The 26,590-nt window shown below is 42.8% G+C and overlaps 1 protein-coding gene across 2 annotated transcripts in view; it reads left to right on the plus strand.

The window, feature by feature from the left end:
- The window catches only part of LOC141113287 (protein-glutamine gamma-glutamyltransferase E-like), a 55,727-nt gene that overhangs the window by 18,777 nt on the left and 10,360 nt on the right, over positions 1–26,590 (plus strand). The window contains exons 2-11 of one of the 2 annotated variants that reach the window (XM_073606321.1): positions 5,233–5,365; positions 6,218–6,391; positions 13,429–13,662; positions 13,748–13,866; positions 13,940–14,068; positions 15,652–15,829; positions 18,976–19,105; positions 19,662–19,765; positions 23,560–23,802; positions 26,006–26,332. In XM_073606321.1, coding sequence (XP_073462422.1) covers positions 6,328–6,391; positions 13,429–13,662; positions 13,748–13,866; positions 13,940–14,068; positions 15,652–15,829; positions 18,976–19,105; positions 19,662–19,765; positions 23,560–23,802; positions 26,006–26,332 — 1,528 coding nt within the window. In that variant the 5' untranslated portion in view covers positions 5,233–5,365; positions 6,218–6,327. The remainder of the gene's footprint in view (positions 1–5,232; positions 5,366–6,217; positions 6,392–13,428; positions 13,663–13,747; positions 13,867–13,939; positions 14,069–15,651; positions 15,830–18,975; positions 19,106–19,661; positions 19,766–23,559; positions 23,803–26,005; positions 26,333–26,590) is intronic. The other variant, XM_073606320.1, reaches the window with a different exon arrangement.

The following is a 26,590-nucleotide window of genomic DNA, read 5'->3' on the forward strand; positions in this document are numbered from 1 at the left end:
GCCCCATTCCAGAGCAACTTTTCTTTGAACTTCCCGCTGGAACCTTGAAAGTCTAGGTAATTCTTTAGCCTTTCCTCGGCCAGGCAAAACACAGGAATCAGAAGCTCTGCTGACCCACTGTTGATATGTGGCTGCCCTAGTAGGAAGGACAGTAGCTGAGACATTGAAGGGGGGTACTGGGGGGTTTAGATGATCTGAGTGACCTTTCTGAAGCTCAAGTGGAAGCCTCCACTAAGGTAGAACTCTCTAAGAACCATTCTTCCTCATTACTAGATTCAGCCTCTTCAGGGAATGACCACTCAAACAAATTGTCCATAGATCCGTATTTCTCCAGAACTTGCGGCAACCCCCAATCTACAGCCCGGCCCTTGTTCACCCTGTCCGGCTCACCCGAGGGATCCCCCTCCTGCAAACTAGGCTCCTTCCGGACGGGCACAACAAGGGACTTACTGCCAGCCGGCTCCTCAGGGGTTTCTTCCAGAGACTGTCCACTGACTCCAACAGTCCCTGGGTCCCTGGCCAGGCTACAGTCTCCTCCATCAGATCCTACCTGGTCCTCCGGTGGCTCCGATTCACCCGAATCAGACGGGAGCTCCTCCACTACTACAGCAGGTGACATACGACCCTCTTCGGCCTTCCGAGTCACTTACATTTGCGGCAGACAAAGTCCGGTTGTAAGACTGGCGGAATAGTATCTGACTTCTTGTTGAACGGGTCCCAGGCGTGTTAGCTGAGCACTGCAATGCCCACACCGAGCCCATGCGACGACTCCAATCGTAGGCTTCCAACATCCGGGACACAACATACAAAATCTCTCTACTCCTTCAATCACTCCTAGTGCCAGTCCTCCGGTGAGCTCCAAATGAACGCCGGTATCAATCAGGACCCAGTCCTGCAACTCAGGTAACCGCTGCATGACGGGTGTATTCCGAACATCTTCCGCCATCTTCCTCCGCCTTTTCGGTCTGGCGCGTGGCGCGCTGAACGCTGACAAACTTTTCCTCTGGGGCGTGGCTCCACCCCCCACTTGTTGGTTCAGCGCGAGGAACTGTAGCTATACATTTTTAAAGTCCTCCCCAGCGACACCTGGCAGCAGGCACTATTAAACTGCAGGCTATCTCGCCAGCAGTCAGTGAAATGCAAACTCCTTTGCTATGGGAGATGACTAGTAGTCAAATGTGAAACAGATATCTCGGTGGGACCTCCATGTAGCGCACTATCCCCGTAGGAGCTGCTATTTTGTGTTCTATCCACCACTTAGCACATCGCAGCCCATAGAAATAGACACAGTCCATATTGTACTTTTTCTCTTGCTTTTATTTGCATAACTTGAACTGGGACAGGGAAAGGCTTTTCTGAGATGCTCTTTCACTGCTTCATAATCTTTCCTTTGCCTTTCCGTGAAAATACTTAGAGCAATGCGGATAATGAAAAGTTCCTCTGAATAACTTCTCATGGGAAGACTGGAGTAGTATGGTCTTTGAGAATAATTGAAGTGAATAGCAAAGAGCCACTTTGAATAACTCTTTGCATATAGGCTTTGGTAGATTTACTTTAGAGAATACAGAAGCGGTTGTAGCAAAGAGTCACTCTGAATAACTTCTTCACCCGTAGACCTTTTTTAGAACACTCTGTATCTCTATTTATGCTCGGAGCTCTACCTCCGCCTTTTGACCACTACTTCCCATCTGTACAGTACTTCCAAGTTTGGCTAAAGAAGACATTACTCTGAATAATTCCTACCGCCTGACTGATTGGATTCCCTGGGCTTTGTTGAACCAAAAGTCACAGGCCATCATCACCTGTCTCACTGACTTGCCTACCAACATCCCTCAGCCTCTGGTAGTACTGCTCCCCTGGGCTTTCACTCACTTGATCAATAGTCCATGTGCCACTCACAAACGGTCGATCGTTCCATCTTCTTCCGCTTAGTTGCCATTTCTTCCTGATGGTTCCTCCATCCCTCCTCTCCGGTCTGGCACGCTCCCCTCCCCGCAGGGGGCATCCATCGACACCAGCGACTACATGCTGTGCGGTGTCTCTAACTCCTCTCCTCCGCGTGGCCTGGTCCCCCCCTTTCCCCGTAGGCGGGGGCTCTGCTTCACTCCCTCCCTGCAGGGGGGGCTTTTTCTCTGATCTCTCCCTCTCTGGAACCTAACACCTGGCATGTGACCCCAGCTTATATGAGAGTCCCGCCTCCTACCAAACAAATTAATGATTGGCCAGAACTCCACACATGAGCTGCCTGCCACTCAGATCCCAAGTCCAACCTTTCTTCCAGAACCATTTCCACTGAAAGCACAAGGAGGCATCTTTGGGTCCAAGTACAGGTGGCCACACCCTGCACTATACTGACACTCCCATTTCACAAAATAAACAACCAGGCCCGAGATAAGAATACAGGCCTGCCTAAATTTACCTGAAACTGTACCCTGTCATTTAAACAGAGAAAAATCACCTACCTTAAAGTAGTGACCGCTACACATTTACAAATCTTTTTCCCCATAGCGTTTTCTTTTCACTTCAATGTGGCCATTTTTTTATGGGTTGGGGCCCTGTTGTATCAAGCAGACCTTGCTCTTTATCACAAGGTTTGTTTTAATAAAAAAATAAAAAATCACAAAAAATGCATTTTTAAGCCCAACTCCATACAAAACTTTAATTGGGGTACCCATAGCGTGTCTGCTAAGCAGCGCATTTCTCTGCATGTCAGGAAATCACGCGATTTTGTGCATGTTCCTGACAGGCATAGATGGGAAACTAGCCCCAACTAATCCATGCGTTTATTTATTTAGGCTCATTATACAGTGTGTAATTATTACTAGTGTGAACTCTGAACACCCTGTCATGCTTAAACTTGAAAATAGAACTGTATTATTATTACTGCTAAATATTATTATTGAAGATTATTATGGTTGTTATATCGGAGCCTAAACATACATGATGGAATATGAGGCATGCCATTAATCCACATAGTATACATTTATAAATCACATCAGATCAGAACATGACGTATTACTTTAGTGATGAATCAGCTTCCAAATTATATGCAGTACAACTGATTTTCCTGACACAACTCATGGATAATGTGCACTGTCGGTATGTGTTATACCTTGTATATGTTTTGAGAAACTTATCAATATACATTTAAAGAGTATGTAAACCCAAATTTTCATATTCCTGATATGTGCCTGCTGTGCCATGCACTTGTGTGTGAAAAAGTATCCTGTTCTCTTTGTTTTGCTTCCTTTGTGTAAAATTCCTGGCTGTACTGCCAGTCCATCTGCTTTCCAATTAAAAACTGACCACACTAAGCAGGAGAACACACTGTGGTTAGTTCTCTAGCTATGCTGAGAACTCAGCCCACTCTCCTCCAATGAACAGACTTGTCCTGACCCCCCTCCACCCCAACAGCCTTTCACTGGAAAGTTCAGTGTACTGCCATTTCTCCTCCCCAAGCTCCTATGAATCTGAAAACAGAGCTTATGTGGTCACTTATAAAAAAAGGTAAAAAGTGTTGATAATGGTGTTTTTTTTTTTATATCTATACACAAATGTGTTGCCTTTCATTTCTATTTTAAAGTGATTCTAAAGGCTAATTTTTCTTTTTTTTTATTAATAACAAACATGTTATACTTACCTCCTCTGTGCAGTTGGTTTTGCACAAAGAAGCCTGGTTCCTCCTCCTCTCGGGTCCCTCTTTGCTGCTCCTGGCCTTTCTCTCCTTTGTGTGCCCCTCAGCCAGCAGCTTGCTACAGGGGGCACCCAAGCCGAGTCAGAGCTCCAGGTATCCATTCAGACATAAAGTGACCTGGCCCCGCCCCCTCTCTCCCCTGATTGGCTGACTGACTTTGATTGACAGCCGCAGGAGCCAATGGTGCCGCTGCTCTGTCTCAGCCAATCAGTGTCCAGGATGGCTGAGGGGATCGTGGACATCGCTGGAGAGAGAAGGGGCTCGGGTAGGTAATTAGGGGGGTGCTGGGGGGGCTGCTACACACAGAAGGTTTTTTATCTTAATTCATAGAATAGAACTCCTTTAAGCCAAATGGGTTGTTTTACAAGGTTTACATATTCTTTGAAGAGATTTATCAGTTTTTGCTCTTTTTTTAATGATTACAAAGTCACATTTTTTTAAAATTAAAATAATAAAGAGGTTTATACAGTACTTACCTACTCTGTGCTATGGTATGGCACAGAACGGCCCCTTACCTCCTCTTCTGGGGTCCTCTGCTTGCACTCTCCACTCCTCCTCTTCTTTGTGTGACCCCATAGCAAGCCCCTTGCTATGGCAGCACGCATGTGGGCTCGCTCCCAAGCCGGGTTATGTGTTTCCAAATACACACACAGCCTGGCTTGGCCTTGCACCCCACACTTCCCCCTCACAGGATTTGATTGACAGCAGCCGGAGCCAGTCTTGACAGTGCAGAGATTGAATATTTGGGTGATGCAGGATGCTTATATAATGAAAGAAATTTCATTCAGATTGCTATTTAGCAATCTTCCCATAAAGGAAATGATGCCCTAAGAGTTTAGAGCAGGCTGTGAAGATTGAGCTAAAACATTGCAGAGTCTCAGGCGCAAACTTTATTACAGCACAGGGGGGGAGCAGTGTGTACGGGGGGGCAGTGTGTACAGGGAAAGGGGAGCAGTGTGTACAGGGAAGGGGGCAGTGTGTACAGGGAAGGGGGAGAAGTGTTTACAGGGAAGGGGGAGCAGTGTTTACAGGGAAGGTGGAGCAGTGTGTACAGGGAAAGGGGGAGCAGTGTGTACAGGGAAGGGGGGGCGGTGTGTACAGGGAAGGGGGGCAGTGTGTACAGGGAAGGGGGGCAGTGTGTACAGGGAAGGGGGAGCAGTGTGTACAGGGAAGGGGGGCAGTGTGTACAGGGAAAGGGGGAGCAGTGTGTACAGGGAAGGGGGCAGTGTGTACAGGGAAGGGGGAGCAGTGTTTACAGGGAAGGGGGAGCAGTGTTTACAGGGAAGGTGGAGCAGTGTGTACAGGGAAAGGGGGAGCAGTGTGTACAGGGAAGGGGGGGCGGTGTGTACAGGGAAGGGGGGCAGTGTGTACAGGGAAGGGGGGCAGTGTGTACAGGGAAGGGGGAGCAGTGTGTACAGGGAAGGGGGGCAGTGTGTACAGGGAACAAGGTAGTTGGAAAAGCGAGTGTGAACAATTTTTAAGCCATGCCCATTATTTAGCATAATTTAAATGTTTTGCCTTGGCGCACTACTCTGCAGGTGGAGATCTAACTAATGTGTCCCTCATTCTCAAATCCAAAAGTTGGGAGGTTTGCAGATATACAACTATGAAGCTGTAGACACAGAAATGCCTAGGCACTGAGGAAGTGCACTTCATGAATCAAAACAAAAGGTGAATTTTTCAGGTTAGTGCTTAGGCAAAAGAAAAATTTTCCCTAGAACATGGCAGATATTCACGTTTGGAATTCAGGTCTTCTTTAGTGGCATTTTAAGTAATGAATTACTTTAAACTCTTAGCGACGGCGCCTCCTGGCCCTTAAAGAGGTTTATGACGCCAAGGACGGGGCTTAATATCACGTGATTGGCGTGATTGGCTGTCACGGCGGACACGTGATCCGATAACTCCCGACTGCTCCTTTCGGTTAGGCAATGACACCAAGGAGTTAAAAAGATTCAACCTTTAGACTGTGCACACTAGACACAACCATAAAATATGAATTCTGATTGATTAACCACATGCCGACCAGCGCACAACAATGTTCGTTGGCACAATGGCACGACTGGGCAAATGGGCGTACAGGTACGTCCTCTTTAAATCACGGGTCCCACAGACTCGATGTCCACCGGGAGCCTGTGATCGTGTCACAGAGCGGCAGAATGGGGAGATGCCTATGTAAACAAGGCATTTCCTTGTTCTGCCTAGTGATATGACAGAGATCTACTGCTCCCTCCCTGTCATCGGGAGCAGTGATTGCTGTCATGTCAGTGGTAGCCCATCCCCCCCACAGTTAGAATCACTCCCTAGGACACACTTAACCCCTTGATCGCCCCCTAGTGTTTAACCCCTTCCCTGTCAGTGTCATTTACACAGCAATCAGTGCATTGTTATAGCACTGATCGCTGTATAAATGACAATGGTCCCAAAATAGTGTCAAAAGTGTCTGATGTGTCCGCCATAATGTCGCAGTCACAATAAAAATCGAAGATTTTTTTTTATTCATTTGTTATCATCTTTATCTTTTAGACTTACAGGTCATCAGCTATGACTCTCAACTCACTGCTAATAAACCAAATCATCACACCAATGCTTATGACTGTGGTGACCCAATCTTCAGACGAGGACAACCATTCACCATGACATTCAACTTTAACCGGCCTCTTCAGTCAGGAGAAAATATCATATTTACCTTTGATATTGGTAAGTCAATACTATCATACTATAAAATAACAACAATCCCAACAACCATTTATATAATGTGGTTGATTTACTAAAGGCAAAAGGGCTGTTCACTTTGCAGGGGAATTTTCCACAGAGCTTAGTGAAGGAGTTGAAGCTCTGCTGACTTCCACCATATGATCTTGGGCAAGCAAAATACTGTTTTATATATTTCCCTTCCATGTGATTGGGTATCTTTTTCCGGCTTAGGCCTTAATGACAAATCATTAGTGCTGCAGTTCGATGTAAGGTTGGAGTCTGACATGGACTCTGATGTAAGGAGGACTGAGCTGGGGACGTCAACCTAAGGGGGACTCTATTGGAGACCCTGATTTGAAGGTCAAGTAAAATGTACGGGTTTTTTTGGTCCACAAATATTGCAATGTGGCCTACATATTGAAAAGTTTGGAGACCCTTTGCTCTAGACATTACAGGTCCTTGCTCTACTTACCAATCCCTTTGATGGACTAGAAGTGATAGTAGTTCTAACAAGCTACACACAGTTCCTTTCTCTAGAGACCAGAAACAGGGATTTACCCATCATAGGATTCAGTCAATGAGCAAAATATGGACACAGTTTGCGACATAAGGTACATCCTCCAAATTCTTATTCCAAAGTGTTTGACAAAACAAAAGGGGTCACCTTGACCAAACATGCTCATATCTCAATGTTTCCCTGGGCAAGATTTCTCAATGCTCTTCCTGTATGTACATACCCTAAGGCACCCTTAACACTTGTGTACACTTATATGAGTCATGCTTGGCTGGTTTACTGCCTGCCTTATGTGGCATGCACGGCTTTTGCAGTTTGGGGGTGGGGGGGAGTGGTGGTTGGGGATGCTAAAGACGCGACTCAACTGTAATTCTAAACGAGCCCTTGAAGGAGAAGTCCAGCCTGAGCTTTTTAGGCTGGGGTTCTCCTAAGGGTCACAGGAGTGCAATTTGTTTTGCACTCCTGTGACCCGTTTTCAACAGAGAGCGGTCTGAAGTCCGCTCTCCGCTGACGTCACCAGGATTAGTCGAGGCAGTATGTCATCCCATCTTCCAAAGTCTGGACCCACTAGCTGCCTTGACTGATGGCAGTCTCAGCGGCTCAGCGCTCCAATGAGCGTGGAGGAGCAGAGTAGGAGAGATGCTAATGGACAGTCAGCAGCTCTCCACTCGGGGAGGTGAGAGAACCGAGCCATCAGCGATGTTCAGTGGCTCGGTTCTCAGTAAAGAGGCGGCGGGGACAGATGCAGCATCGGTCTGATGCTGCATCCACCTAGGCAAGTATGAATAGCAAAAAAAAACAAACTCATTCTTCTCTTTTAAGAGTTGGTCCAAATTAAAAACTTTACACCGATCAGCCATAAAATTATGACCACCCACCATACCATTATGAGCACCCACCATATATTGAGTAGGGGTCCCCTTTGCCACTAAAACAGCCCTTACCCGTTGAGGCATGGACTCCACTAGACCTCTGAAGGTATGCTGTGGTATCTGGCACCAGTAGCAGATCCTTTAAGTCCTACAAGTTGTGAGGTGGGGCCTCCATGGATCAGACTTGCTTTTCCAACACATCCCACAGATGTTTGTTTGGATTTAGGTCTGGAGAATTTGGTGGCCAAGTCACCACCCTGAACAACTTCCATTGCTCCTAGGTCCAGTTTTGATGCTCACATTTGTAGCCACTTTTGGCTGTAGACAAGGGTCGGCATGGGCTCCCTGACCCGTTTGTGCCTATGCAGCCCCACATGCAACAAACTGCAATGCAAGTTTCTGACACCTTTCTATCGGAACCAGCAATAATTTTATGTGAGCTTAATGTGAGCGTTAGTAGCTCTTCTATTGGATTGGACTACATGGGCCAGCCTTTGCTCCCCCGTGCATTAATAAGCCTTTACCAACCATGACCCTATTGCCTGTTAGTAGGTTTTCCTTCCTTGGACCACTTTTGGTAGGTCCTGACCACTGCAGACTGGGAACATCCCACAAGAACTGCAGTTTTGGGGTTGTACTGACCCAGTGGTCTAGTCATTACAATTTGGCTCTTGTCAAAATCTCTCAAATCCTTACGTTTGCCCATTTTTTCTATTTTCAAAGCATCAACTTCAGGGACAACATATTCACTTGCTGCCTTATATATCCCACCCACTTTCAGGTGCCAGTGTCACAAAATAATCAATATTCTTCACTTCACTTGTCAGTGGTCATAATGCTATGGCTGATCGGTGTATATAATTCGTGTTGCATACCAGGAATTATCTATTACATATAGCACCCTCTAGTGTGCTAGAAGTGGTTTTTGCTAGGTGTTTGTTAGTATAGACAAATTTCAGGCTTGGCTGTCAGCCAAGCCTGTCTCTTTGTTTGGTCTGGGTTGGGAGTGACTCAGGCAGAGCTGGGTGACTCACAGGAAGCATCGCTGAGACCTCCCACGTCTTTCCAGAACATTCTGCAATCTTCTGGAAAGGAAAGGGGAGAGGAGAGTTGGAGCTGCCTGGAGGGTTCTGAGGAGCCCTGACCAATCCCCAACCTGGATTGGCAGGGGGCAGGCCTCAAATACTCAGGGTCAGCCCAGCTGGGGAGGAGTAGTTTGGGTGGAAGCTGGAGATGGAGTGCTAGGCTGTCGTGGCCTTTAAGGGAGCTCCCCGGTCTGGGGGGGGGGAGCTTGGGTCTGGGCTCGGGTTCGGACAGGACCCTCTCAAGACACACGGAGGTGTCCTGGACAGGTGGCACAGGAGCAAGGAGAGGACAGCAGGAGAGCACTGCCAAGCAAATCTCCAGGAACTATAAGTCGCAGCCAGGTGGGCTGGTGAGTAACACATAGTCAGGAAGGACTGGGGAGGCACGCCTGAGAGGACTGGGAGACTGCAGTCTGGGATGGGGGCAGAGCCAGTGGAGTGGACTGTGATGGCACGGACAGTGGAAAGAGGCATCTGCAGCCAGGAGGACTGGCAGGACCTGAAGAGGTGGTGCTGGGATCAGTAACCACATGGACAGCTAGCATTGGGACTACCTATATTTTTGCTACACCATACGGGCCTGAAGTCCCTGCCTGCAAAGGGCATTTGCTTTGGGCCTTGGCTGAGCCAGTGTCAAGCCTATAAATCAGCACTAGCTGGTCCTGGAGAGTGAGATCAAGAGCCAAGTAAAGTGCCCCTATTGAGATGGAGATGCAGATATATAGGGCCCAAGGGAGGCAATCACTGTGGAGAATAAATGAAGACCAACTGCAAAACGAAGAAATCTCCAAAAAAATAGAGAGAGAGCTAAAATATTATTTTGAAACAAATGAAACAGGAGATACATCGGGATCGGTGACATGGGAAGCACATAAAGCCTACATAAGGGGAATAATAATAAAAGAGGGAGCAAGGAGAAAGAAGGAAAGGAAAAATAGGATGGGAAATGTTATAAAAGAAATTTTTAATTTAGAACAAGAACATAAAAAACACAGAGGACACCACCAAACAAAATACCTTGCACTGATAAATAAACGGGATGAACTAAAAAAGTTGATGGAACAAGAAACAAAGGAAAAATTTAACCAAATAGCTAAAGAAAGATATTTGTGGGGAAATAAGGCGGGAAAGCATCTAGCCAGAATGCTCAGGAAAAAAAAAGCCCTAAACTTTATAGGAAAGATACAGGATAAACACGGGAAGATGGTGTATGAAACCAAAGAGATTGGGGAAGTATTTAAAAACTACTATAGTGAACTATATACGGAGGAGATAAATGGATACCAGATAAATGAGGAAAGTAAAAACAGGAAGATAGAGGAATTCTTAAAATGTGCCAAATTAACTAAGATTACAAAAAATTCTAGAGAGGCTCTGGAGAAACCAATAACAGAGGAGGAGATATATAGAGCAATAGCAGATAGTACACAGGGGAAAAGTCCGGGTCCGGATGGGTTCACCACATATTACTACAAGAAATTTAAAGACATACTAGTTCCGAAAATGTGTAAGTACATGAACGGGGTGGGAAGTGAGTATGAACTAAGTAGTGAGGCGCTTTTTGCTACAATCACCGTAGTCCCCAAAGAGGCCAAAGATGCGACTCTATGCGCTAGTTACAGACCGATATCATTGATTAACGTAGACACAAAAATATACTCAAAAGTACTGGCCACGAGGATAAAAGAACTGATGAATGGGGTGATTCATCCGGACCAAGTAGGCTTTATAGCAGGAAGGGAGGGAAGAGACAATGGGGTGAGAACCCTATTGCTGCTCCAGAAGAGAAGGGAGGAGGGACTCCCAGGTCTGCTCTTGTCAAGTGATGCCGAAAAGGCATTTGACAGGGTGGCCTGGGAGTTCCTGTTTAGAACCCTAGAAATAATAGGAATCGGCCCAAAGATGATAGGACGGATTAAAGCACTTTACAGGAAACCTAAGGCGGCCATTAAGATCAATGGAACCCTGTCATCACCTTTCGAAATGAAGAGAGGGACAAGACAGGGATGCCCCCTGTCCCCCCTTCTCTTCGTGCTGGCCTTAGAACCCCTCCTGTCAACAATTAGAAATAACCCTGACATTGAAGGATTTAAGGTGGGAGAAGAGGAGCACAAACTGGCCGCTTATGCGGACGATGTGCTCTTCTATATAAGTAACCCCGGAAATACATTACCAAGATTGGTTAAAATATTAAAACAATATGGAGAAATAACAAATTTTAAGATCAATATGGGGAAATCGGAAATTCTAAAGATAAAAGTGAGTAAAATAGAGGAGGAAAAACTGAAGAGAGATTTCCAATTCTGCTGGAAAAAAGAGATCAAATATCTGGGAATAATGCTCTCGAACTCCCTGGAAAAGTTATATAGAAAAAACTACATCCATCTCTTAGAGGAAATAAGGAGGGAAGGGAAAAAACTCCAGATAAAACCTCTTTCATGGATGGGGCGTATTAACGCCATAAAAATGGTCCTCTTGCCTAAGATCACATATAAATTCCAAATGTTACCTATTAGACTCCCACAGGAATATATTAGAAAACTGAAATCAATAATCTCTAACATAATATGGAAGAACAAAAGATCAAGAATATCTCTCAAGACACTAAAACAAGATAAAGACAAAGGGGGCCTTGCGGTCCCAGATATCCTAAAATATTATAAAGCAATAATTATATCAAGAGCAATAGAATGGGCTAGGGATAACCAAGAAAAAAGATGGGTGAACATAGAGAATTATTATAGTAAAACACGTTTAGGATTTATTATTTGGAACCCTCCGAGTCACAGAACGGTAGATGAGGAAACACATGGTTTGACAAAAATAGTTTTAAAGACATGGGATGTAGTATATAAACAGTTAGATAAGATTTATAATTCTCCCCTGATAGAATTAAAGGAGAATGAATATTTTGCACCAGGGAAAAGAGATATAGGGGGGGAACTGGATAAAAAAAGATAAAGTACAGCTTAGAGAAATACTTAAAAAAGGGAAAATTGTCACAATTACTGAATTGAAAGAAAACACTGACACATGGGTGATAGATGAATGGAGGTACATGCAATTAGACCGCTTCGTGAAAAATTTACCTGAACCGATAAGATCTGGAGAAAACTTGACAGCGTTAGAAAAATTATGTTGTTCGGAAAAGACAAAAAACACAATATCTAAGCTATATAAACTAATATTAAAAGAAGAAGAAGCAGAGGTACCCACATTCATCAAAAATTGGGAAAAGCAATTGGGAACACAAAAAGACACGAGCACGATTAATAAAATGCTATTTTTGGCCCATAGCTCAGCGGCAGATATAAAAACGGCCGAGATGAATTATAAATGCATGGCAAGGTGGTACGCAATGCCAGATAGGATGAGTAAATTCCAACATGGGAATTCGGCAGAGTGTTGGCGGGGCTGTGGAGAGATGGGTACTATGGCTCACTTATGGTGGAATTGCCCGGTAATTAAAAAATATTGGAAAAAAATCTTGAGCTTGATAAAGGAGATTACAAAAATAGAGGTGAAAGAGGATCCGTGGGTGGTTCTCTTCCACGGCATAGAAGGGAGTGTGAAACAATATAAAACATCTCTGGTTCCACATCTATTAAACGCAGCAAAAAGATTAATCCCCAAAAATTGGTGGGGAAAAGAAAGTCCGGAGATGTGGGACTGGATAAATGCCGTGGAAGAGACCCACACCATGGAGCAGTTTTCTTTGTACAAAGAGGAAAAGAGAGAAGTAGACAAATGGAAATGTTGGAAGGAGTTTAAAAAAACATGGAGTTATGCAGAAAAAATCAGGATGTAACTACCTACCAAATAAGATCATGGGCATTGCACAAGGGTTAGGGGGGGAGAGGGGAAGGAGGGGGGAGGGAGGGGGGAGGGAGAGGGGAGGGAGGGGGGGGTTATATACACATATACGTATATGGTTTCTTGCCTTTTCTTTTCAATTAGATATGTGAAACAGAGAGATTTATAAATAAAGATAAAATTTTAGAGAAGGGGAACTAAGGGTTGAGTCTTAGCGGGTGAGGTTAAGTTTTATATAATTATTTTTTGTAAACCCCTGTTTTGTCCTCCCGTGGAAAACAAAAATAAATACGCCACAGTGATGAAGAGTTGAGAAGAGACATATATGAGCGAGAAAGCTGAATTAGTCTCTCTAGGAATTTTCTGAAGTAGCAAAAAAAAAAAAAAAAAAAAAAAAGAAAAAAAAAAGAAAAAAAAAAAAAAAAAGAGCCAAGTAAAGTGCTGGAGAGAGAGAGATCAAGAACTGAGTCTGTGCTGGAGGAATTTGTATATACTGGAGATGTATATAGTTCAGTCCCTACATTTTCTGCAATCAACTGGGCATCTCATATCTACCCTATCCCCATCCAAGTTTAATCCCTCAATAAAAATACAAAAACAAAGTGCATGGACTGTTTTCTGTCAGGAAGTGACTGAAAATAGTGTGCCTGTCTAGGCAGGGTGACAGAAGGACCACAACTATCAGCAGCCCTTACGGTGTACCGCTACATACACTTGTGTATTTAACTAAAATGTCTGATGTTCCCTCTCCTCTAGGTCCTTCTCCATCAGAGAGCTACAGAACAAAAGCAGTGTTTCCTCTGTTTGGGGCTGGAAATAGGAGCTCATGGAGTGCGGTCTTGCTATCCAACAGCAATAATACCATTAGTGTGGCTATAAACAGCCCTTCAGATGCTGTGATTGGACATTACATTATGAGTATTACTGGAAACTCTGGCAGGCCACAGCCCATTTGTGGGCTGTATCTCCTCTTTAACCCTTGGATTCGAGGTATAAAGCACACAGCACGTTTTTTACACCATTTTATCCGTATGTTAATGAATAGTTGGTGTTTATGTTTTATCCTAATTTCCAGAGGATGATGTATTTTTACCTGATGAGAATGAGAGACAAGAATATGTTCTGAATGAAAAAGGAGTGATATTTGTGGGAAGTGAACATAGCATCTCACCTCTGTCTTGGAGCTATAATCAGGTATTTAGAGTATAATATAAATATTCATGGCTTACATTGGTGTAAAACTGAAAAGGTAACTTTACTATGTCAGTTTGACAGGAGCATGATTGAGATTTGTCTTACTATAATGGACAAGAGTGTTAACTACAAAAAAGACCCAGTTTTGGATGTTTTCCAAAGAAATGATCCGCTCTATGTATGCAGGGTAGTCCATGGAACGGTGAGTTTTAACCCCTACATTACACATCATTTGCACATAGATATGATGTAACTAAACAAGAAGTCAGGATTGGCCAAGATGGCTGTGGCTAGAAATACTAGGGGGTGTATTTCAAAGTGATTTCTCTACAAAATAAAGCATGGAGACATGGCTAGATGGGTGTTTGCTTTGAACCCTTGGCGCCCTTTAAGGGGATTGCTATGCCAAGAGGCGGGTGGGGTTTATGGCCACGTAATCGCCGTGATTGGCTGTCATGGTGGTAACAAAGTCAGGAAAGGCCCGAAGGCAAGCAGCAATTGGGAGCTTTCCGTGAGCTGCCGATCACTGTGCCGGAAGCGCACAAGGAGAACGCTCTCAGCACAGCGCTGTTGGCGCTATCACATGCAAACATACAGCTGCTCGGAGCCAAGGCCTGGCCGCCAAGAGGCCGCATATTTGCGTGTGCTCTGCGGCAACTGGTTAAGTATTAAAAATGATTTAAATGGCATTTTCAGTCTCAGGTGCTCAGATACAGTTCAGCTCTTGCTGCCAAATCACGTACCTGGTATGTCATTTGACTTCAAGTGGTTCTACCGGAGTGATGCTTGCAGCCGCAGGCATCACCCTGGTACCGTCTTTTAGAGCCAACGGTCGGCTCTCTTGTAATAAGAACCGGAGCAGCTAACCAGCCGCTGAGTTGTTTTACACCGCCTTCCGCGGCTTGCACCCAGAGACCCGAGCCACTAGCCGGCACATTCGTCGGCCAGCAGAAGTGGCGAGCCGGTGGCATGTATGCACCCCCTGCAGGTGGAAATGCCAAATCACGTATCTATATGTGATCTAGCACACAGCTGCTGCCTTGTAGCAGTAAAATTGCTATAGGGCAGTCAGCTAGTAGTTAAAAATAAGTTTAAGGATTTTAATGAATGAACAATGGGGTTGAATATGGGCCTTTTATAGCTGTCTAATGTTATAGTAAGTGAGGAGAAATCTTTGTCATTCAGATAGCAATAAAATCCACAACGTAGTTCTAATCCTTCCCCACTGTATCCAAAACTAAAAAAGTTTTGGCTGGTCTTAGAAAATTAAGTTGGCTAGGAAAGTCTATAAAGTGGGAATACCCTGTTAAATTCTGGGGTTGATTTACTAAAACTGGAGAGTGCAAAATTTGGTGAAGCTGTGCATCGTAGCCAATCTGCTTCTAACTTCTGCTTGTTCAATTAAGATCCCTTGCACACTGGGGCTGCAAAGCGTCAGCGGTAAAGTGCCGCTAGTTTTATTTTTTTTCCTGTCCTGCAAGCGCACCGCCCCAGTGTGAAAGCACTCAGGCTTTCACACTAGGATGGCTTGAGAGGCGCTTTTCGGGCGCTTTACAAGCGTTATTTTTAGCACTAAACTGCCTGAAAAGCGCCTTCAGTGTGAAATGGGTCTAAGCACTGTAAAAAAACAAAAATAAACCGGAAGTGCCTCTTGCTACTTGCCTGACTGTTTAGCTAATGTCTAAATACACCTTAACATTACCTATGAAAACCACAATTTTTCTACATAAATTGAGAGTTTATCTAACTGGCCTCTCTATGTTTTTCACATACTGTTTCTGCAAGTTGAACAGTAAAGATGAAAATGGTGTTCTTATGGAAAACTGGAGCGGGTTCTATGATGATGGGATTTGTCCCACCAGCTGGAATGGAAGCTCTGTCATCCTAAAAGATTGGTATTATAAGGGTTTTAAGCCTGTGAAATATGGACAATGCTGGGTATATGGTGGATTACTCTGCACAGGTAAGAAGATATCTACATACAGTTTTAATTGTAGCATGCTTTCTTTAATCTAATAAATACAGCTTGAGCCTAAATAAATTATCTTTAATAAGCCTTGACATTGAGTCCCAGTACAGAAGCTAGACAGTTGCATTATTGGTACAATCTTGAGAAAGACCTGCCTGTACCTTATGTCTTGATATTTCACTATATTTTGCCTTACTAAAACTGTTCTACCCCTGGCCAATTTTTATACTGCTGTTTCATCCAAAGTTTCTTAATAGACATTGGCAGGACAGTTTTGCATCAGTGAGAACTGGGGAACGCCTTAGTGAACCGCTGGCCAACGTCTATCTGCTGATCAAAGTGGGCCACTTTCTGTTTGATGAAAAAGCACGTATCTCTGCTACAACTGCCTGAAAAAGGTTTTTTTTTAACTGATGAATGAGATTTCGGTGCTGTTGCTCTATGTAAAGCAATCAAATTTTAAAGAGAAAATCAATTCTTTAGCCAAATATGTGCTACCGAATGCTGAGGCTGTCCATGACAAGTATACTTTTCCATTGCACCACATATAGCTTTAAAGCAGGCCAAAAATGGAAAGGTTTTTTTTTTTTTTTTTTTTTTTTTTATTACGTCAACCTCAAAGCTGCATGAAAGAATACTCTATAAGGTATTGAATAAAAAAGATAATTGGCAGTGGTACGTCACACCCATAACAATACCCAGTCACCATTGTTTTTTTTTTTCAAAAAGGATTTGCTGAACCCCCGGCAAATTGAACCCAGGCAGGTTCTCTAACCCATCCTGTCTAGACCTCACCAGTCCAGAACACTACTTACTCAAAATCTAATCTATAAGCAGTCCTCAGAGATTGTCTTACTGGTGTGTCTCACTGTACACCTTATTTGCACACTATTGCCCCTCTCCAGAGGCGTAGCTTAATGCTTGTGGGCCCTGATGCAAAAGTTGACCAGGCCCCCCCCCCGTGTGCAGATACACCCACCACACGCCAAGATACTCAAAGTGGCTTAAGAGTTTATAGTTCCCAGAGTTCCTCCTTTCATTAGAGGACAGGGATCACCCCTGGAGAATCAGAGGACAGGGATCACTGCTGGAGAATCAGAGGATGGGGACCCCTGGCAGGTCATTTGGCAGAGCTCCTTTCCCATTCCAGCACTGTAAACAGCTCCCCCCCCCCCCCACAATACACAGGGCTGAAATCACATTCCTTTACATACAGTCTATCAGCCTTCACAGGGTGTATCTGGCTTTTATGTTGCCGTTCTGACCTGTGAAATCCCCTGGTCGGAACGGCAATGTAGTTGCAGTAGGCAAATACACCCTAGGCAGATCATGGCTGACTGGCTGTGTTGTAAAGGAATGTGATTTCAGCCCTGCGGAGGAGAAGCAGTATAGAGTGCTGTACTGGGAAAGAAGCTCAGCAGTGGGCATAGCATCCAGGGTGGAGGGGGTGGTCGGGGGGCTTTGGGGGGGTGAAACTTAGATCTGGGGGGGCAAAGCCATGTGACATTAAATCTAGAGCCTGCAGCCCCTCAGGGGCCCCTCAGGGGGTGTTAAGGGATTTGTTTTAGCAATTTATGAAGGTTTCTCTGTTAGTGTTGGCAGGTGTTGGGGGAAGGTCACCTCTCGGAGGTGCGTATCTTTTCCCTAGTTTTTAGGGAAGTGGGGTAAGCGGATATCCCCAGGTGGGTGGGGGGGTTACAGAGAATCCCAGCTAGTGACTAGAAGACACTGAGCGGTGTCTTACCTCACCAGTGGCATTGTTCCCATCGTGGCTACAGGACGGCACTCTTCTCCTCTTAACTCACTGAGCTCGGTTACCATTCCATGTTGCCAGCACACAGCACAGACATTTCCCCATCCTGGGCTGTTCTCACCCCATGCTCCTCTCCATTCAGGAAATGGCTCACAGCTTCTCACCAGCCAATGAGAACAGAGGGGTGTGGACCGTGGAAGGCAAAGTGGAAGCCCCATACTGGAGCGTGGCTGTGGGGCCCTAGGGCAGATTGGAGCTGGACTTTGTGGAGGATATGATAATATGACAGGGAGGCTGCAGGGGCCCCCTGGAGCTAGGGATGGGGTTGTACCACCTCCCCCCTCCCTTTAGATTGTAAGCCCTCCCGTCCCTTTTGTATTGAACTATATAGTAATTGTACTGTCCCCCCTCTACATTGTAAAGCGTTGCACAAACTGTTGACGATATATAAATCCTGTATAATAATAATAATCCAAGTGGCTTACTCAGTTCCAATGAGTGTCAGGAACGTACACCAGCATTTATAGTCACAAGGGTCGCTCAGTGTCCTTAATCCAATCACCATGGAATGTGTCAAGGCAGACATTGATTTCCAGGAGCACCATGGAAGTTATGAAAGTATGTGAAACCACCCTGTTCTAAATTTATGATGGAATCACACTGGTGCCACTAGGACATGAGCTAATTGTTACAGTTAACTAAAGGTATAAATGGTAAAATTGCAAGGTTGTTATACGTAGGTAATAAATGGTGTTGAAAGTTGCCGCCCTTGTTTAAGGATGGTTGTACCAGTTTGAAGTAGATGGCCTTTTTCATGCCTTTTGTAGACCAGATGTCTGCTGTCCAAATAGTACACCACATTGTTCCTGAAAGACTGACCCTTTTATTTCAGGTGTAGGAAGACAACAAAGTCCTCCTTTGCTGGTGACTGGATTAAGAGAATTGAGTTCCCAGTGTGGCTATACTGTATATGTAATGTCGCGTATACACGGCCGGACTTCCCGACAGAAAAAGTCAGATGGGAGCTTTCGGTCGGACATTCCGACCATGTGTATTCCCCATCTGACTTTTTCTGTCGGCATTTCCGATGGACTCAGATATGGAACATGTTCTAAATCTTTCCGTCGGAAATGCCGACGGAGTTTAGCATGTTGGCAAGTCCGGCTGTGTGTACACAGCATTAGGGTATGTTTCTGACTCTATATACAACTGAAGAAGGCACTTGGATGAGGGGTGAAAGGTCTTCAATATTACAGAACAAGGCCAAATAAATGCAACATATTACCACTAGCTTTCAGTTTTATACATTTGTATCAAGGGAACCATGGTGTTTTTTTTTTGTGCCATTACTTTTTTATTTTTTATACCAATTGTTTTATATTTGCAGTATTAAGATGCTTAGGCATTCCAACAAGGGTCATCACCAATTTCAACTCTGCCCATGACAAGAATGCAAACCTGTTTCTAGATATGCTTTATGACAGCCATGGAACAAGCAATGAGCAGGATATGATATGGTAAGCACAAGGGTATATGAAATGGAACCTAGATGAATCAAAATGTTTCATTGTAGATAAAATAACTTCCATAACCTGCATTAGTCTAAAGGTCCATTCATACAATACAGTTCTTTGGTAATACATGCATATCAAAAGCTGTAGTGTGCATTAAAATGTACTGCGGTACTGTAGCCCATAATGGGTACTGACAGTGATAGAGGGTTCAATTGCAGAAAAACATGGTCCTGCAGAATCATTCCTCATTGCCGTTGCAACCCACATAATACCTTATATTTCTCTACAGTGCAACGTAGCATAGCCAAATCGCAGGGCAGGTTTAGAACACTGCTGCTAATGGGATGCAGTGGTTTAGTGTTATCAGCCTGCAAAAGGAGGTGCTGGCACTGCCAAAATCTAAGTATAAGAAACTTTTTAACAGATTTACAAAAAATAATTTTTTTAAGAAAACTGTATGCAGAGAGGCATGATGCTATATATAGTGAAAATTGATTGAATTGATTTACATACACTTTATGCTCAATATTACATAATATTCTTATACTTATCCTTGCAGGAATTTCCATGTCTGGAATGAATCCTGGTTCACCCGTAAAGATCTAGGCCCAGCCTATAATGGTTGGCAGGTTATGGATGCAACACCACTGGAGTTAAGTGAAGGTATAAATATTCAGATTGAGATTATTTCTGCAAACCTATGTTTATTTTACAGTTTTACTGTTCCTTATTTTTTAGTTGTATGGAAAATATAATGTGACAAGAGCCAATAAATTAAATAAGAAGATTTACCAATTCAAACAAGACTATCAGCTAAAATATAAATACCAAAAATAAGTATTTAACTATTTGATATTGAATATAGGTGTACACCCTGGCTGGATGACATTTTGATTTACTAAAACTGGAGAGTGCAAAATCTGGTGCAGCTCAGCTTTTATTTTGTCAAAGCTTAAAGGGGTTGTAAAGGTCCATGTTTTTTCACCTTAATGCATCCTATGCATTAGGGTGAAAAAAAAAACGGCAGTCACCGGCCCCCCAGCCACCCCGATTTACTAACCTGAGCTCTCGAACTTGACCCAGCGGGGACAAGCTGTCTCTCTGCCTGGGGTTCTCCGCTCTTGATTGGATGGATTGATAGCAGCGCAGCCATAGGCTCCCGTTGCTGTCAATCAAAGCCAATGACGTGGGCGCCAGGGGGCGGGACCGAGTCCTGCATTCAGCGGCTATGGACGCCGAATGCTGGACTCGGGAGCGTGCCCGCAAAGTAACCCCCTCTGGGAAGTGCTTCTCCGAGGGGGTTATCAGATGTGGGGAGGAGCCGTGAGAGCCGCTGGGGGACCCCAGAAGATGAGGTTCAGGGCCACTCTGTGCAAAACAGGCTGCACAGTGGAGGTAAGTATGATATGTTTGCTATTTAAAAAAAAATATATATACCCTTACAATCACTTTAATCACATGCCGACTGCAGCACGCCGATTTACTTCAGCAAAATGCCATAGATCTATCCTATATTTTGTAGACGCTATAACTTTTAGCCAAAACCAATCAATATACGCTTATTGCGATTTTTTTTTTAACCACAAATATGTAGAAGAATACATATCGGCCTAAACTGTGGAAGAAATACGTTATATTTTTTGGGGATATTTATTATAGCAAAAAGTAAAAAAATATTGCTTTTTTTTCAAAATTGTCGCTCTTTTTTTATTTATAGCGCAAAAAATAAAAACTGCAGAGGTGATCAAATACCACAAAAAGAAAGCTCTATTTGTGGGAAAAAGAGAGCGTCAATTTTGTTTGGGTACAAGGTCGCATGACTGCTCAATTGTCAGCTAAAGCGACGCAGTGCCGAATCGCAAAAAATGCTCTGGTCAGGAAGGGGTTAAATCTTTCCGGGGTTGAAGTGGTTAATAGAGCAAAGTTAAGTGAAAAGGTAATTGGCTACCATTCAGAGCTGCACCAGATTTTGCACTCTCCAGTTTTAGTAAATCAACACTATAGCTTGCTAAAGCACTCTGTATGAAATTGTATTTATATAATATACTTATTTTGACCTTTTTTTAATCCTTTGTTGCACACCGGTGCTGCTGATCATCATTGGTTGTTAGTATGCCAGCAGCTGACCCGCATGGTGCCCAAGGTTGTAATGCTACACAGTAAAAAAACCCGTGGCTTAGTTTATCAAACAAGCATGCTTAAAGCGGAGTTCCACCCATTTAAAAGTCAGCAGCTACAAAAAGTGTAGCTGCTGACTTTTAAAAATCAGACACTCACCTGTCCCATGGTCCAGCGATGTGGGTGCACGAAGCCTCGCTCCTCTCCCCCCCCTCTCAGCGGTGCTGGCAGTCTAACTGTGGGCGCCCGGCTGTGGATTCACAGCCGGGCACGAACTGCGCAAGCGCTAGCCGCGCTGCGTGCTGTGAATGGCTGGGCAATCTTCTGGAACCTGTGACGTGTCCCAGAAGATTGCAGGGGGGGGGGTGATCTTCCTTCCAGCGCCGCGGAGCCAAAGGAGGAAGTGGGAGTTGGGTGCCTGTAAAAACAGGTTACCCGCTCCTCCCTCAAAAAAATGGCATGTCAGGGGGTCACCTGCACTTAAAGCGGAAGTTCCATTTTTGGTTGGAACTATTTTGCCAAGGCACCCCTGGTGAACCCAGAAGGCACACCAGCATACTAGGCACATTGGTTGAAAAATACTGGCGTAGAGCACCCCTACACACATGATTGTATGCTCCAAATACACAGTATCTGCATTCAGAGCATTAGCCTGTACATACACCTAGCACATAGCTCTACACGCTGTGCGGCCCATGTACAGCCATGTTTAGCAGGACTAAAGAGTCTGAATATTGGCATGGCAATCTCTACACACCGTAGGGCTTCAAAAAAATCACCTTGGGTTGTGGTAAGGATGACTAATCGAGAATTGAAGGACCATACCATAATGTTCCATCCCAAGCACAAATACACTATACTACCAAAAGTATTTTGACGCCTGCCTATACACGCACATGAACTTTAATGGCATCCCAGTCTTAGTCTGTAGGGTTCAATATTGAGTTGGCCCACCCTTTGGAGCTATAACAGCTTCAACTCTTCTGGGAAGGCTGTCCACTAGGTTAGGAGTGTGTCTATGGGAATGTTTGACCATTCTTCCAGAAGCGCATTTGGGAGGTCAGGCACTGACTTTCATCCCAAAGATGTTCTATCGGGTTTAGGTCAGGATCAGTCAAGTTCCTACACCCCAAACTCGCTCATCCATGTCTTTATGGACCTTGGAGCAGCAGGGGAATAAAAAAAGTTAAAGTGGTTCTAAAACCAAGACATGTTTTACCCTAATGCATTACTTGCATTAAGGTAAAAAATGTCCCAGTAGTTGTATCGCCCCCCTCACCTCCCTATATACTTATGTGTACGCAGCAGCGTTTATTATTTTACTATAAAAATATAAAATATCCTTTACTACCACTTTATGAATCTGTTGCTGCGAAGGAGGCAATTGAATTGAACTTGTCACTTTGCCCTGTGCTGGCAAAACGAAGATTCACTTTAAGAAAAGCTTTAATATATTTGGCACTTCTGTGGAAGACCTTTTAAAGGGATACTAAACAAACAATGTTTAATTTAAACTGTCCCTTCTATTTCTGTATATGGCAGATTTCACTGTAATTATTTTAATTTAAAAAAATCTAAGTACCTTTTTCCTGATCAATATACAGTGGTCACATGACTCAGCTCTTTCCCAGCCTGTCTACAGGGAAACAAGCAGGAGGAGCTTCTAGTCCACTGCTGCTGGTCACATGTTCAAAATAAATAACAGCCTTTTGAATACAGAGTAAAAGTAATTAATATCAATAAACTGTTTTAAATTGTCCTACAAACATATATTTGAAATTAAATCTTTTTTTGGTAATAACATGGTGTGGGCAGATTTCTGCCAGTCACAGGTTGTGTCATGCCCCTCTAGCCTGTGTCTTAGAATAAGAGGGAGGCGAAGCCTCCATTAATCTACATTTAATATCCCACCCCCATTGTGTTTAGTAGGTTGGTGGGCATGGAGTAGGAGGGAGGGAGTGGGCTGTCATTTACCACTATGTATATACCCATATGTGTGACTCTACAGTCACATGAGCTGCTCAGATGTGATAGGTAGGAAATGCTTAGCATAGAAACTCACTGAGAACTGAGCATGTGCAGAGTTGCCACCACAGATGCAAAATCTCTAGCTGAATTGGGGACATGAACAGAAGGTGGCAATAGAGAGCAGCAGGATCAACCAGGATTTTTACAAAATACAGGAAACTAATTTCATTGTGAGTGAGTATGAAAAATATTTACTGTAATACAGCATTTACTGATATTTTTTTATGTTGTGGGCTTGGTGACACTTTAAGTATAGAGCTTTTAAATGATGTTGCAAATTTTTCTGTATTCGTAATGCTATCTTATTGTAGGATTATATCGCTGTGGGCCTGCACCACTGGTGGCCATTCGGGAAGGAGATGTTGACCTCAAGTATGACGTTGGCTTTATGTTTGCTTCAGTTAATGCTGACCTAACACAATGGATAACATTTAGTGATGGCACTAAAAAAAGACTCTCTAATGACACCAAATACATTGGAAAATATATCAGCACTAAGGCTGTGGGGAGTGAAGACCGTATGGATGTCACACACATGTACAAGTACCCAGAAGGTAGGAGAAGTCTGACAGATCCCAGTACTTATGGTACAGATTAAATCAAATCCAAATGACTGACAGTCACTGCTCTCCGCTCTAAGAAGACCGTGAACTGAGTGATCAAAGATCATGTGATTGCTCGGTTCTCGGTCTTAAAGCCTATGTGGGACTGCAGCAGCATCACACTGATGATGCAGCATAGAGATGAGTATGTCGATTTGTTTATATACCCTGAACTTCTCCTATAAAGTCTTTGTTATGATCTTTGAGAATCTTTAAAGCGGATCCCACCCCATGACAGAAAGCCGGCTTCTTTTTCCTAGTTCTCTTGCGTAACAGATGATGTTAGCATCATCCTCCCTAGATCCCAGAAAACAGAACGTTCAATTTTCTTCCTGAGATTTCACACAATAATGACAAGACCTCTTTGGAAGTTATTGGTGATGTAGCCTTTCCAGGAAGGAGCTGCAAGGCTAGGGCTGTCTTACCAATGTCTCAAGAGACTAGGAAGTAGGATCCAATTAATTGTGACTTCCAGAATTATTATTTGAATAACTTGCAGATGATTTAGGAACAGGTGCATGCACCATGTATTTTTTACAGTCGATGGGAGGGGAATGGACATCTGATTTAAGAATTCATTTCTAGACATTCATTTTGTTCCGAATTGAAATTTGGACACATTTTTCGTTATTTGGAAATTCTGATGCATGCACAATTTCCAAATTAAAATGGTAATGAATTTAAACGAATCCAAAATAACGAATCAAAATTTTGGATGAAATGCGAATTTGAATAGTTTTTCAATCGAATAGTTTTCGAATTTGAATTTCCAAAGAGAATAAAATAGAATAGAAAATAAAGTAATAAAATAGAAAGGAATATAATTTATCAGAATAGAAAATACAAGAATAGAATATAATAGAGTAAAACAGAATACAAAATAAAAGCATAGACAAAAATAGAATTAGAAAAAAAAGGGATAGAATAGAAAATAAAAGACTACAGTAAAACAGAACAAAATAGAATAGGAATGAAAAGAACAGAATAAAATAAAATAGAATAGAAGATAAAGGAATAGAATAGAATAGAAAAATAGAATATAATAAAATAGAATATAACCAGCTCCTGAAATTCAAATTTGAATATAATAAACTTGAATTCAAATTGAATAGAAAAGAATAGAACATAAAATAATAGAATATAATAAACATCAGAAAAGAATAGAATGGAATAGAAAGAATGTAACAATATAACCGAATATAATGCAAATTCAAATATAAAATAGTAGAATATAATAGAAAAGAAAATAACAGAACAGAAAATAAAAAATAAGAAATAAGAAAAAAAAAAAAACAATAGAATCAAATGGAATATGACCATATAACCATCTTCCAAAATTCAAATTTCGAATAGAATAAATTTGATTTTCAATGGAATTCGATTCAAATTCAAATGGAATTTTAAAAATTTAAATTGATTCGAATTTGAATAAACAAAACTAAATCTTGAAAATGAATGAAACACTAACTAACTAACTAAACACATTTATATAAATAACGTTTTAAAATAAAATCAAACTAAACACATTTTTTTGTTCTGCACATGTCTATTAATTTCTTCAAAGTGCATGCAGCAAGAGAGGTCAAGGATGGTTTGTTTTGAAGCACTTTTATTTCTTGTTAAGAAAATGTAAGAAATGTAATGTCCATACATTTCATGATTCATGCATTCTATTTTTGTAGGAGGAAACTGGTTGTTAATGTGGATCTTTACTGCATCTAAGCACCACAAACCAAAAACACTATTTCATTCATTTCTAATATTCAAAGTAAACTCCCCATCCACCCATGCTTTATTTTGTTGATAAATCACTTTGAAAAACACCCCCTAGCATTTCTGACTATGGCCATCTTGAGTAAGGGCAAATGATTAATGTAGAATTTACTTCCTGGAATCCATCTGCCCTTAGCTCATGCATGCATGCAGAAGAGTGTGCTTAGCTAAGAAAAAGCCTCCTCCCCTCCTGAAGACTCCTGGGATGTATGACATCATTTGCCTAGGCAAGAAACCAGGAAGTACCTGAAGAAATGTAAAAAACAAATCTACTCTTTTTCCCGGGCACTTGTGCCTTTGATTCAGTTATCAAAAAACAAATTGTTGTAATAATAAAACTTCTTTAGAGTCATGCTAGGAATCAGCCTCATTCTCTTTACAGGGTCCTTTGAGGAACGGGCGATATTTAACAAGGCGCTTGACAAGTTGTTACAGAGTCCTTCTGTGGATTTTGAGAAAAAATTGCAACTTTTTAGAAGAAAAGAGGAACATCAACCACATCCAGGAACGGGACTGCGTGGAGCATTTTCTTTGTTCCAGAAACCAATGCATGGACAGGACATAAATATGATACTAAGCCTAAAAAACACGACATCAGGAAATATCAAAGTGATTGTGAACATGACCGCATCCAGCATTCTGTATACTGGGAAACACAAGCATGAGATCTGGAAAGATGCAAAGGCTCTTCCTCTGCATTCTAATGAAGGTATGGACGTGGCCACAAGCGTTCAGAATCAATATGGTAGTGATTCTCATAAGACATGTGCGATTTGTTTCGTTCCAAATTGAAATTCGGACACATTTTTTCTTATTTGGAAATTCTGATGTATCCGAATTTCCGAATTACAATAGTAACAAATTTAAAGGAATCTGAAATAATGAAACAAAATTTCGGATGAAATTAGAATTTAAATAATTTTCTAATGCAAATAGTTTTCAAATTCGAATTTCCGAAGAGAATAAA

Source organism: Aquarana catesbeiana, linkage group LG12 (assembly GCF_042186555.1).
Source record: "Aquarana catesbeiana isolate 2022-GZ linkage group LG12, ASM4218655v1, whole genome shotgun sequence".
Lineage (NCBI taxonomy): Eukaryota > Metazoa > Chordata > Amphibia > Anura > Ranidae > Aquarana > Aquarana catesbeiana.